General features: G+C 44.4%; 2 protein-coding genes across 2 annotated transcripts in view; one reads left to right on the top strand and one right to left on the bottom strand.

Annotated features, from left to right (window-relative positions):
* Positions 1-1086, bottom strand: part of PGM2L1 (phosphoglucomutase 2 like 1) — an 81930-nt gene extending 80844 nt beyond the window's left edge. Inside the window, exon 1 of the mRNA XM_036743351.1 lies at positions 659-1086. Coding sequence (XP_036599246.1) covers positions 659-769 — 111 coding nt within the window. The 5' untranslated portion in view covers positions 770-1086. The remainder of the gene's footprint in view (positions 1-658) is intronic.
* Positions 1087-7456: 6370 nt separating this feature from the next.
* Positions 7457-8149, top strand: LOC118836737 (40S ribosomal protein S2-like). The gene has a single exon (XM_036743931.1). The coding sequence runs from the start codon at positions 7457-7459 to the stop codon at positions 8147-8149; it is 693 nt and encodes a 230-aa protein (XP_036599826.1).
* The last annotated feature ends 6573 nt before the right edge of the window (positions 8150-14722 follow it).

The raw sequence follows: 14722 nt of genomic DNA, 5'->3' as shown, positions 1-14722 counted from the left end.
GATACGTGGGAGATTGGAAGGGGAGGAATAGGAGATACCTCAGAGTGCGGAGGAAGGGGCAATAGAGGTTCTTGGGCATTAGGGGCGGGAAGGGGGTACTTGGAAATCGGAAAGGGGCGTTAAAGTGAGAAGGCGAAAATGGGGGTTACCTGAGAGTCAGGAGGGGGACAATAAGAAATACCTGGGAGAGAGGAGGAAGGTGGCAATGGAGAGTACTTAGGAGTCAGGAGGGCATAATGAAGCTACTTGAGAGTTGAGAAAGGGGCAGTAGGATGGTACATAGGGAGGGGGTCACAAGGGAAGACACTTGGGGGTCGGAAAGGAATTCTGGGGGTACCTGAGAATCGAGAAGGAAATAGAAGGAACTACATGGGAGGAGGGTGGAGGGTACCGGAGGGTTGGGAAGGGATAACGAGGGTACCTGAGAGTCGAGAAAGGGGTGATGCAAGTAGGAGGTACATGGGAAGGGGTGGTACAATGGAGGACACTCGGGGGTCGGAAGGGAATGCTGGGGGTACCTGAGAGTCGAGAAAGGGGCGGTGGGAGGTGCGTGGAAGGGGGGGCGGTAGGAGGTATGCCGGAGGAGAGGGGCAACAGAGGGTACTTTGGGAGGGGGTCGGAGAAGGGAGAAGCAGGGGCGGGGCGCGCCGATACCCACCTTGTCCCAGCGGAGCCACTGGCCCACGGCGGTGTCCAGTTGCGGGTCCCCGGTGAGGTAAGGGGCGCAGGGGAGATTAGAGTTCATGTCGCCCCCGGCGCCGTCCCCCATGGCGGCGATGGCAGAGGCGGAGCGGGCGGAGCGAGCGGCGGCGCGACTGCTCACCGGTCTGCAGGCGCCCCTGCCTCCCCGCAGGGCATCGGGCAGGGAGCGGCTCGGGCACCTGCCGTAACGGCAGAGCCTGGGGGATTGACGCGGCGACGCCGGCCGCTCCCCAGCCCCTCTTCCTCCCTCCCTCCCGGACTGACCGACTGACAAGCGGCCGGGGCGGGGGCGATGGCCGCGGAGGCTGCGGCGTGAGCCGGGAACAACAACGGGCCTCGGCTGTCTGGGTCGTACCCGCCGCACGCGCAGCCCAGGCCCCGCCCACCCGCGCGCCCCACCTCCGGCTCCGCCCCCTCACGCGGACACGCGCCCGCGCTCCCGGCGCCTCCGCAGCGAAGCGCGTCCTCGATTTCCTTCACTGTGCTCAAGGGAGCAGAGAGCGGGATAAGAGGGGTCGTTAAGGAGAGGGCCCCTGCGGTCACCGCGCTCCGACCCGTCCTATCTCTCTCCGCTTCCTTTCGCCCAGGAGAATATTGCCCCACGGTCCCAGCCGTGACCCGCTATTCGAGAGCATCCGTCGAGTTCCGACTTCGGGGCACGAGCCTGGGGGGCGGGGGGAGCTGGGGGAGAGCGAGCGGTCTCTCAAGGTCTCCTGGGAAATGTTGTTCTCTTGCTTCCCGGGCGTTCTTGGAAGCTCCTCAGAGCACAGCCAAAGGGACTACCACTCCCAGCAGCCTCTGCTTCTCCTGGTCTCCAATTCCGAGGACCGTGCAGTTGCTGTATGGTGGAAGCGGGTTCCCTCCTGGGACACGCCTGGTGCGAAGTAGATGAAGCATGCTAGAGCTCAGGCGGCCACCTCCCTTCGGCCCTTCCCTTGGCTTCTTTTCATTGCAATAAATGTTTCATAAATGCTTATTTTTTTTTTTGGCCAAGGACTATGCTAGATGCAAGAAGAAACAAACAAACAAAAAACCCCAGTACCTGCCCTCAAAGAGCTTACATTCCAATATAGGAATATAACGTGTAAATATGCAGATAGAGTGTGGGGGTCTTCTTTGGGGGGTAGGTTGGGGGGGTGATTGGAGAGGGGGAATTCGGACTTTTATGTTCACTGGGGGAAGCTCTCCATAAAGTTCGTCTTCCAATGAAGACTGACAACTGTTCTGCATCTTAGAGAGTTGCTTGGGGCCCCGAGAGGGAGGTTAAATGACTTGGCTCACAGGGCCGGTATGAATCCGAGAAGTAACTTGAACCCAGGTTTTCCTGGATCCAAAGCCATCTTTTTATCCACTACTGGACCTAGGGCTTCAACACAAAGCAGATACAAGTAATAATACCAGCACCAAGCGTGTACGCTGCAATACAAAGTGATTTCGAAAAGGACCAGAGAACTAACAATGACGGAGATCGGCACAGACTGCTGTACTTCGAAAGAAGCTAGGGATGCTATGAAGGGGCTGTATAGAAATGTTACTTTGGGGACCCAAGAATAGGTAACATGTTGTTGTCCAGTCTTATCCCACCCTTCATGAAACCATTTGGGGCTTTCTTGCAAAGATACTAGAATGGTTTGTTTTTTCTTTCTCCAGCTCATTTTACAGATGAGGAAACTGAGCAAACAGGGTGAATGGACTTGACCAGGGTCGCACAGCTAAGTAAGTATCTGAGGCTGGATTTGAACCCTGGTCTTCCTGACTCCAGGCCCAGTGCTCTAGCCTCTGCACCACCTAGCTGCCCTCAGGAGACACATACACTGCAAATATATATCATAAAACATATTTGTTTGTTTTAAGTCCAACAACCAGGAGCATTCCGCAAGAGAGAACCTCATTCTTGTGGGTCCTCCCATTGGTTCTAATCCTTCTTTACAACATGATTAATGTGAAAATATGTTTAATGTGAATGTCTGTGTAGAGCCTATAACAGATTGCACACTGTCTTTGGGTTGGGGGGGAGAGAAAATTTGGAACTCCAAATCTTATGGAAGTGAATGTTAGAAACTAAAAAAAAAATTAATTTTTAAAAAAGAGATAGCCTCCCTGGGATGGGGGGATGGGGCACTGCGGTGCATTTTGGATCAATCCTGGACCTGACTTCAGCGCTATAGGTTGTAGAAACTCCTCCCACTAATGCAGAATTTATCTGTAATTTATAGTTTGAGACTTGCCTAGGGGAAAGAAGAGCTGAAGTGACTTGCTCTGTATTCCTCAGTTTGCTTTGGCAGCATTTAACCTCCAGTCTTCTTGACAAAGGCTCTAGCCACTACTCCACACTGCTGCCCTTCATGCCCTTTTAATTTATTTTATATTAAGGGATTTGCTTTTAGGAGCAGTTAGGTGGGTTAGTGGGTACCATGCCAGACTTGGACTCCATTACATGAAGTCTAACTTCTGCCTTCCATCACTTACCAGCAGCGTATTCCTAGGCAAGTCCCTTAACCACTCTCGGCCTCAATTTCCTCATCTGTAGAATGGGGAGAATAATACCACTTACCTGACAGGGTTGTTATGAAGATCAGATAAGATAATATATGTAAAGTGTCTTATGAACTTTGAAGCAGAAACGGTAGCTGTTATTATCCACAAATGTCAGGATCCAAGCATCAAGACAGAGTTAGACAGAGGAGAAAGTCCTCAGTGAAATCTGTAATTATTCAGTCATAGAAAGCCAAAATTGTAGAAACCTTAAAACAGAGCATCAGAGCTAGAAGGGACCATAGATAGCATATGATACAACCCTATCACTGTACAGAAGGGGAAACTGAGGTCCAGAGGGGAGAAGGCATTTCCAAGATCAGACAAGCAGCAAATAGCTCAGCCTAGAAGGAAACTGAAGTGATTTAATCCCAAATCTAGTTCCCTTCCAACTAGACCACAATCCCTTTACATTGGAAAGACAAAGCATACAAAAACCAAAAGTTGCCTACACTAGGCAGTTGGACAGGGAATCCATTGAATGTCATGGACTCATTCATTCATCAAACATTCCTTAAGGACCTATCTGTAGTGTATGCAAAACACTATGCTAGGAACAAAGGAAAATCCAGTTGGTATGATTTGGTTCCTACCCTCTGTTGCAACAATCTGCTAGCAGCTGCTGTAGGGGGTGTAAGAGCCGGCAACAACAAGCACACAGAAAGCTGCCGGCACAGGTTCTTTTGATCTGCTTTACTTGTTAAGGGGTCAACAATTTCAGTTTAATCGAACATACAAATATCATTAATTTAGTTCAGGGGAAAAGCCAGTACCCTGAACTTCAGAGCAAATACAAACAAATTACAAACATCAACAGACAGACCTTGTCTGATTCAAATCTCAATGCATAGTTACCAGGGTTTAACAAAGTCCCAACATCCGGGTTGACAAGCTGGAGGGCTCTTAACTACAGCTGCACAGAGTCTCACATTGACACACCTCCAAGAGTGAGAGCCCACAAGGGAGAACACCAACTTCTGGGTTTATATAACTTGTTCAGGAGTCAAAGGTGAGTCACGCTTGCAACTCACCCACATGACCTAAGAGCGATGCAAAAATGCGACTTAAACCTACGTGGTCTAAAAGCCTCTGATGTCACAAACATGTCACTCAAACCCATGTAAACTGGGCTTTCCCTTGAGGCAAGGAGGTCATCAAGGACTCCTAATTTAATGAAGGAAACAAAGGCCAAACTCTTCGAGGGCACTTGATGGAATAAGTGCTAAAAGCCCATCTTAATTACCAATACACCCTCATGAGAGGCAGCTCAGAATAATGGTTTGAAAACTGGCTTTGAACCAGGAGGACCTGGGATTTAAGACCTGCCTCTAACACATACCAACTTGGGCATGTCATTCAACCCCTCAGTGCTCTAGGCCAGTGCTTCTTAAACTGTGGGTCAAGACCCCATTTGGCAACAGTAAAAGGTTTCTGAACTCATAATGACCAAAAATTAATCAAAAATCAAATGTTTAATGAATTCAAGGTGTTTCTGGCAACGCCTGCATGTGCTGCTTTGGGCAACTTCACTGCAATCTTGGTTATGAAAACAAAGCATTCAAACTTTGCGCTGTGCATGCCCTCAGTGCAATGATGCTGCCCAAACACAAAAAGGGGTCGTGAGTGGAAAAAGTTTAAGAAGTCGTGCTCTAGGCAAATCTCTAAGACTTCAGTTTGCAGAGAAGATGCCACCTGCATCAGTACAGGAAGTCTCCTCACCTGATGAATACCAATACCAATGAAGTCATGGGTCCAATCTGCAGCCCTTTCCTATCTCTCATGGGGTTTATAGGCCAGAATGGGGCAAAGACGTAGACAGAGACAACTATAATATGTAATATGACATGATAAGTGCCTATATGCTAAGTGCATTAGAGAAGGGCAAACAAATTGCTCTGTGGGATTAGAAGAGGAAAGGAAATTACTAAAATGGAAATTAGGGAAGGCTTCCTTGCAGTTGGGGCATTTGAATTGGGCTTTAAAGAATGGGCAGCAGTGAAATAGACAAAGAAAAGGAGGAAAGATATTCTGGGCCTGGGGAATAGTGAAAGTGTGAGTAGAGAAGCAGAAATCTTTGCATATTCTAGGGAGAGAAAATGGTCCAGATGGGCTAGATGCAGTGATATCAAACTGAGATAGAAATGGGGGGGGGCACTAAGCCATACATAAAGATCCCTGTGGTCACATACTGACTTAGGAAATCACATAATAACGTTATCTATGTTTTATTGTATTTTTATATATTTTGTTAACTATATCCCAGTTACATTTTAATCTGGTTTGGGGCCACAAATGGGAGTATTGCCAGCTACATGCCGCCCATGGGCCACATATTTGATGTCTCTGACCAGATTATAGAATTTGTAGAGGAGAGCAACAACAAAGAAGACTAGAGACCTGGTGTGCCGGCTCATGGAGGATTTCAAATACCACACAGAAAAATCTGAATTTTAGTTGGTCAACTGTAGAGAGCTACTGAAGATTTCCAAGCAAAGGGATGACATGAAAAGGTTTGTGTATAAGAAAGATTATTTTGACGGGGGTATAAAAGAGGGATCGGAAGGGAAAGAGAACAGCGGTAGGGAGCCCTGTTAAGAGGACACTATTACATATATCTTTGACAAGCACTGCAGACAATGAACTAGACTGAGTTGAGTAAAAGGAAGAAATTGAGTTGCAGTGCATTTTGGGAAATGATAGGTGTAGGGTTTTTGGTTTTTTAGCAAATCTAAGTTGATCACTTGCTGCAAAAGCCCACCTTAATACTAATCTTCTCCCAGTGATTCTAGATAACCACATAATATCAAAGGAATCCAAATTACAAGGGAGCCTAATGGCAGCGGGCAGTAGCATGTTACTAGGGATGGCTTTGTTCAAGAAGTGGTGCCACTTGAAAAAGATGTGTGATTAGAAAAGGATCATGACACAAGCCATCCAGTCCAATCCCCCCTTCATTTTGTAAAGGAGAAAAGGAGATCCAATGAATTTACCCTGACCTTGTTAGCATTCAAATCCAGGTCCTCTGACTCCAAATCCATCAATCCTCCCACCATGCCATGTTGCTGGAGGCGCATTGAGAAGGAAAGACAACAAATCAACTAAATGTTATATTGGTACCTCTCAAGATATTGAAAGAACCAAAGCAAGATTACCTGAGTGTTGGATGGATTACCTAGGGAAGATTTGTAGGAGGACATAATAAGGAATAACAGGGTAAAGAGGAATATAATTCTAAAATGTAAAATGTCTACCCACACCTAGGTAGTCACACAGCCATCTAAGTCCCCAAATATATTTACTTACATGCATGATATCCCTACCAGATTTTAAGGTCCATAATCTTTGTTGCATATCTTTAAGCACAGGGTAGAGTGTAGCACTCTTTCATAGTAGGTACTTAATATTTGTTTAATTAAATTAGAATTCACAGATATGGAGTGGAAGTCTTTTCTTTTGAAAGGAAGGCTTTGTGAATTTGGCTACATCCTTTCCAACCCTATCCTAATCATCATTTTATTCTGAGTGACCATAATAATGGCTCTTCCTGTGGGGAGCCTTAATAAATGGTTTTAGAAGGCTTTGAGGTTCATAGATGAAAGGTAATATATAAGTGCCAAGTATTATTATATTTCTCTTTAAAGGACTATTTACCATAATAACATCCAAACTGCTAGCATACGGAAAGGCCCATATGGCTAGTACCTGAAAGATACGAAATGCAACCTTGGGAATCAATGCCTTTTGCTTAAATGCAGAGTCTCAGAATAAGAAGAAATCATACGGGTCATATAGTTCAAGCTCCCATACCTGATACAGAAATATCCTTTACTATCTATCCTTTACTTTACTTTGGCAAATGGTCATCCAGTGGATGCCTGAACACTTCCAGTGACAGAGAATTTGACACTTCTCTTATACAGAACCAAAAATCTGCCTCATTTTGTTTTTATTAATAATAGTCGGAATTGACAAAGCATTTTAAGGTTGGCAAAGTTCAAACCTCATATGATCATCGTAATAACCCTGTAATGGGAGTGCTGTATTATAACCATATTGTGGATAAGGAAATTGAGTCACAGAGAGCGTCACAGGTGGGATTTTCAAGTCAGGTTTCTCCTGACTTTGAAATCCAGTATTCTTTCCACTTCCCCATTCCCCCCCATTATCTATTAAACATATTTTAAAATAAGGGTCCTCTTCTACTTCTAGTGAACACCAAATGGCAGATGACTCTGGTGCTACAGGAGGTGCGGGAGGCCCTGGGGGCCCCGGAGTCGGAGGTCGGGGTGGCTTCCGCAGTAGCTTCGGCAGTGGGGGCCGAGGTCGAGGCCAAGGCCAGGGCTGCGGAGCCCGGGGAGGAAAGGCCGAAGACAAGGAGCGGGTTCCTGTCACTAAGCTAGGCTGCCTAGTCAAGGACATGAAGATCCAGTCTTTGAAAGAGATCTATCTTTTCCCGCTCCTTATCAAGGAGTCTGAGATCATAGATTTCTTCCCGGGATCTCCATTGAAAGATGAGGTTCTGAAGATCATGCCTGTTCAGAAACAAACTAGAGCTGGACAACGTACTAGGTTCAAGGCTTTTGTGGCCATCGGTGACTACAATGGCCATGTTGGTCTGGGTGTCAAGTGCTCCAAGGAAGTGGCCACAGCTATTCGTGGTGCTATCATTCTGGCCAAGCTGTCCATTGTTCCTGTGAGATGCAGCTACTGGGGGAACAAGATTGGCAAGCCTCACGCAGTGCCCTGCAAGGTCACTGGGCGATGTGGATCGGTTCTGGTGTGCCTGATCCCCGCTCCTAGAGGTACTGGCATTGTCTCAGTTCCTGTGCCTAAGAAACTCCCGATGATGGCTGGAATTGATGACTGCTATACTTCTGCAAGAGGCTGTACTGCCACTCTGGGTAACTTTTAGCTACCAAAAGGTAGCTAAAGCTACCTTTGATGACATCTCCAAAACATACAGCTATCTAACCCCAGACCTGTGGAAGGAGACTATGTTCACCAAGTCTCCCTATCAGGAATTCACTGACCATCTTGTGAAGACTCACACTCGAGTGTCTGTCCAGAGGACCCAGGCAGCTGCTGTGGCAACCACATAGATGTTTTTTATAAACAAATAAATTGAACTATGCCTGCTAAAAAATAAAATAAAATAAAATAAGGGTCCTTCTCTTACCAAAGAGAGTTTAAGAAAATAAATCATTATCACAAAAGGCCTGGAGAACTAATCCATCTCCTAGGAAAAGGCATCCTTGTATAGTGAAAGAGGATTGGACTTTAAATCAAAAGACCTGGGTGCGAGGCACTGTTTGAGTTCCTTTTACTAGCTCTGTGTCCCTTCACCCCTCTGAGCCATGGTTTCAACTCTTCCCAGAAAGGAGGATGAATTGGACACTCTCTAAAATACCTTTCAGCTCTCGCCTGCCACCTTATGCTTTCTCTTTTGGACCAGGTCCATGCCTTTGGGGACTTACTCCTTTCAGCTCTGGAACTCCTGCCCAAGGGACTTAAGCCAACATTTGGAGGTGGGTCCCTAAGTAGCAGGCCTGTTTGTGGAATGGAAAAGCCAATCTTGATTTATCCCTTATGAAAGAGAACAGCCTTTACTCTTTTTATCAACAAGATCTCAAAGCATGCTAAGCAACAAGGCTCTGCCCAGGAGCAGTGAACTATTGTTTAAGAACTGGAATGCAGCCAAAGGAACTCAGGCCAAGTACAAACTGTCTAAAGATATCCTGAAGACGGAGTGTTGTTAGGGTTCTTGCCAATATCAGAGAAGCTTGAATTTCTCCTGGAATTTTCTGAAAGATTTTTTTAAAAAAATATCTGTAGTTTTATAGTAGATTCTAGCACCAGGAAATATTTGCATATAATCATCATATTCAATTTAATTTGCATTTATTAAGCTCCTACAATATACAACAAGACCCTGTCCTTGGCATTAGAGATCTAAAGATTCAGTTTAATAAACATTTATTAAGAGTCTGTTATGTATATATAGCACTGGGTTACAAAGACAAAATGACAGTCTACACTCTCATAAAAATTTTAAATTATAGGGTTAGAATGGGAGATGGAATCAAGTATTTATGCATATATATATATTGCTGATATATTTATACAGATATATTATGTAGATAGATATGAAGCATTTCTGCAGATATGTTATATGGTCAGATTTATAAACACTAGATAATTTGAGGAGGGAAATCAGGAAAGGTTTAGCTGAGTTGAGCCTTGAAGGAAAGTTAAGGATTCTAAGAGGAGTCAATGACGAGGGAGTGCATTCCAGGCAGAGGAAACATCCGGGACAAAATTAGGAGAGAGATTGTAGAATTTGGGACAAAGTAAATATAAGGGGTTGGTGCCGACCCCGGGGGTATTAGGACCCTAGCACTTGGCATGTTTCCTGGGTAAACCAGACAGGCTTAGTAGGTAGGAGTGGAATGGCAGGCACCCGGAGGGAGGGCCTCCGCCTTTGAGAAGCCCCTGTAATCATCCTACACATGCAGGCAGAGTCTGTCCATGAGGGACTCACAAGCCCAGAAGGAGGGACCCAGCTGGCCATTACCTAATGCTTTTGAACCAGTGCCTCATGCAATGCTTTGTTACTTTACTTACTGGATCATCTTTGATACTTTACGGGGACGTCCTGCCTCGTGTCTCACGTAGCGCTCATACAGCTCTGATACCATCTTGCAACATGCCCGAGCATTCCCATGCCCTCGTAGATACTGTAGCATAAGATGCCCCCTCGTTCCCATACCCCTACAGACACAACCTTGCAACAGTCCTGAGCTTTCCCATACCCTTGTAGATACCATCGTGTACCATACATTGCAACAATCCAGAGCCTTCCCATGCCCATACCAATACCCATACCGAAACAAAGTGCAACAATATACCCGTACTGCAACATTTCTATCCTGTCCCTCTGCAACATTTCTGTTCCTTCCCATGCTGTCATCCTCACACCCATTGTCCACTTGCTTCTGCTCATGTAGTACAAACCCTATAAAAATGGATGATTTCTCCCAATAAATCGGAGGATCTTCCATCTTGACTCCCGCCTCATTCATTACGTCCCGAAATTGGGATCCTTGCTGGTCAAGGACCCCCTACACTTGGCGCCCAACGTGGGTCCTGGGGGAAAGGAACGCGCCAGGGGAAAGGGCCCCACGCCCCGTGAGGCCCCTCTAACGCACTGAGGGAAGGACTGCATCGGCTGCTGCAGAGCCGAGCCGCTCACGGAAGACACAATCAACCCAGCTCGCCCGGGAGAGATAGCTGGACGAGACTCCGGGACACAACCTGAAGCAGGGCCAGAGAGCCAGGTAAGACTTTCAGAGGAGGTAAGGATAAAAGAAGGCCTTACCAATGGGACAGTCTGCATCCTTCACAGACTCTAAGGACTTAGAGACATTCTGTAGAATACTTCACAAGCTTAGCAAGAAGCAAGGATGCACAATTCACTTGAGAAAAGTCTGGGACTTCATACACACCCTTAAGGAAGTCTCCTCTTGGATAGAACAGGGATGCATGACACATTTGAGTAAGATCAGGAAGTTCATAGATACATTGAAAAACGTCCCCCTGTCACTTTGGCAGCTTGGAGAGTAGTGGGAGAGCAGCTCACATCTTATGAATTGGAAAAACCTGCAGAGCTCGAACCGGGCACCTTTTGCCTGTATAAAGGCTGCCATGGAGGAGGATGAGGGGGCGAGCGAAAGGATGGTGCGGCAGTTCTCCCTGTCCACTCAAACCACCCCCTCGATCCACATGCAAAAACCTGAGGAAAATAGAAAGGTTCGGAGTGTCTCACAGAGCTGCCAAACTGAAAGTAAAATGCTCAAGCAGGACGAGAATAAGTTATGCTGTTAGAAAAGGATCGAGACTATTATGTGAAGGAGGTCACTTCTCACCTATTACACTGCTTCACTAATCACGGTCCCCCCCCCCCCCCCCGTACATGGAAGACTGACAATGGCCCTGCTTATACTTCTTGGGCCTTTCAACGGTTCTGCCAGGAATGGTCTATACAACACCTCACCAGCCTCCCATACAATCCCATAGGGCAAGCTATAGTAGAAATGACTAATTGGACTCTCAAAACATACCGGCAGAAACAAAAAGGGGGAGTTAGGGGCACCACACCACAACAGCAACTCCATCAAACACCATATACACTGAATTTCCTCAGGGGCACCACACCACAACAGCAGCTACAACAAACACTATATACACTGAAGTTCCTCAAAACAAAAGTTGTAAAGACAGATGTGGCTACCGGAACAGAGCAAGAGGAGGAACTTGCACATTTGTTAGACTCCAAGTACGAGACACCAGAAAAAGGCAACTTAGAATATGATCCGGAGGAAAGAATGAAGTCTCCTTTGGCCCCTCCCCCAACTCCTCAATATAAATCCAATCCATGCAGTTGGGAACATAAAATATATTATATGAAAGTTCTGAAGAAGCTAGTAAGAGAAAGATGTCTCTTAAACAACTGGAAGAGAACAACCCGGGATCTGCCCCAGATCATCTTAAAAGCAGGGTCTCCACGACCCCAATAAAGCATGGCACCTGGCCTCCATCACATCAGAGGGCCACAATTTGTGTATAGGGTTCAAAAAATCCTCTCTGTGTTTTTTGTCTCCGTGTCTGTGTTCTGTATCTGTGTTTCTGTGTGGAGTGTAATCTCACACCCTGTGATGTCCATCATCTCTAGAGAGAAAAATGTCTTCTTGTTTAACAGTTTTTTCTTTTTATGGTTTTTGTTTGATGGAAAAGGCAAGTCGGAGAGGGTAAGAGAAGTGTCAGGTCAGCACAAGAAAGAAAGTAGGTATGTGCAGTTTTATAAGGGGCTTTAATCAAAGTCCACCAGAAAGTAAGGACAAGAAAGTTTAAGCATGTAGGAGAGAGGAGGAGGTATAGAAAGTTTAAGGAAGGCATAATCTATTTTGCATAAACAATATGATTAGAGGTGTTGAAAGTAATCAGGTTCCGAAACTTTTGGAAAATTGTTGGAAATAATGCTCTTTCTTTCTCCCTTCATTTCAAATCTGGCCAATTTGGAATGTGAAGAGAGATAAGAAAGGAGGCGGGGACCTTTTCCCTGAAATTTAAATGAAATGTGTTACTGCAGATTTGATGCGTAAGATAAAGTCAGAATTTCTTATACCATTTGGCACTAAGGCAAATTCGGAAAATGCCTGGATCTCGAATAAAGAGACACTCTGAGTCTCCCAGTACAAGGAGAAGGGACAAGGTGCCACTGGATCTTTTCCAGAGTCCCACTCACGTTTGACTGGCAAATAAACAGTTCTCACTTCCGAAAAAGTTTTTAAGGAGTAAACACAGAAGTAAAATTTACTCAAGTTAAAAGTAGAACCATTAAGATCTTTTCACCTGTCTCGGACTGAGCCAGGGCTGCAATAAGTGATAGAGCAGCTAAAAATACTTTAGCAGATTCTGTTAACCATAGATAATCTGGTAAAGCATAGGAAACCTTTCTCAAAATAATAACACACGTATGAATGTGAAGAAAAATCAGTTTATATGACAAAAGATATTCTGTATCCCCCTCCAATCCGTAGACTCCTTGGGGGGTTTAGAATTCCAGCTCAATGTCAGAAGTATATACAAAGATGTTTTAATTGATGTGTGGTTAATGAGAATCACCATGGGACTAGTAAAAATAAAAAAGTGGAAAATATTTAATAACATGAAGGTATTAAATAGATCTGTAGAGTTAATAAGTACTTCTCAATATACTACAGAGCTCCTTATATGCAACTTGGTGACCCTCATTCCTACCTGAGTTTGAAACAAGTGATTTAAAGCTTCCAAAACAGAGAAATAAAAGCTGAACATGAGAGACAATATGAACATATTTTACCCAAAAGACTGTTACTTACTGTATTCCTGAGAAACAAAAATACTTCTTTGGATAGGAATTATCTCCATAGATATAACCAGGGCTGCCCAGGTGAAAACATTTGTAGCTCGCTGTGATTTTCCTACATTTGCTACTTGGTTTAAAAAGTGATTCGGCTGCAAATATACAATAGAGAGTTGGCTCCTTTTCAAAATAATTGCCCTGTGTACTAGCTGCTTTTTCTTATTTAGGCCCTTTATTCTGAGGTATCTTTTCCCCTAAAAGTCCTAATATAAATTAAATCATAATAACATAGAAACTTTAAATCATAATAACATAGAAACTGCAGAAAATAAAATATATGTTGCAACAAAGGCTCTATTCCCTGTTCTTGACTTTGCTACTTTGTTGCCCTCTCATATCCCACTGACAACAGCCCTGGGTCTCTGGGCACCCTGAAGCCCACACTTCTAGGCAATAGGTAAACAGAGGAACCTCTCCTCCCAAGACCCCAAGTCCTTGCTCCCATACCACCGGAACCTGGAATTTTTGCTCCTAGTCTCCTGAACCCAACAACCCTTATTAGGAAGTAAAGGTTCCTCAGGGACCCTCCTCAATGACCCCTTAGACCTGTAATTCAGGTGCTGGACTCTGCAACTTCCCAGCACCCCTCAGTCCACAACCAGGCTCTGCAACTGTGAGGAGAGAAGAAAAGCCTCTACGCTTGGTAAGCCCAATAGATGTAATGATTTGGGAATACAACTAATGTCATCTGAAATTTTTCTTTTTGTACTATTATCGTACTTCTAAATTGTAATAAAATTCTCTACATTGTAAAACTTAAGTGACTAGAAATGAGATTAGACAAAGCAATCTTTAATCTGAATTTTGGTGAAACTACAAAATGAAAACAATTGTGTAAAACTGGTTAAGTTACTTTCTCAGCCTTGCTAACCCTGCCTTGTTAAGGTCACAGCTAAAACAATTCGGCCAGCACGTATGCGACTTGTAAGATTGTTAGCTAGTTATTTGGAATTGCTATTTTAATGTTAAACACCAATAAAGTTCTGGAAAGATACAAGGAATTAGGTCCACCTAAAGATATTGGTTATTGTAAGATATTACTATTACTGTTCATTTAACTATCAAATCCCTCTGCCTGAAGGAGAAAACTGACTGTGGTTAAGCTTCCAGAATGGTAATTAAGTGGTTGTGGTTTTGAAGGTTATATAGATAATAATTGTTTAAGATGTCATTATATTTCTAAAATTGTCCTTATCACATAATTTGGTAAACAACTGTATTATCTGTGTTGTCAATAATCCGAATGATATTAGGTATGAATTGTACTATAAGAAATGCTTTGTAAAATCCTTTCCATGATGTTTAGAAGGCCCACTAAAGTTCTATTTGTAAGCTAATGTGTTGCACCAATTCGATATTGATGACAATTATGTCCAAACCTACTGTGAATTTTTCCATTTTATTTAACTAGCTTTATTGTGTGTTCATATCAACCTTGATCATTCCTAGCTTTATTGTGTGTTCATATCAACCTTGATCATTCCTAGCTTTATTGGGTGTTCGTATCAACCTTGCATAAGTATG

The sequence above is a fragment of the Trichosurus vulpecula genome, chromosome 2 (assembly GCF_011100635.1).
Source record: "Trichosurus vulpecula isolate mTriVul1 chromosome 2, mTriVul1.pri, whole genome shotgun sequence".
Lineage (NCBI taxonomy): Eukaryota > Metazoa > Chordata > Mammalia > Diprotodontia > Phalangeridae > Trichosurus > Trichosurus vulpecula.
Note: the sequence above shows the minus strand (reverse complement) of the source record. Positions and strands in the feature narration are given on the sequence as shown.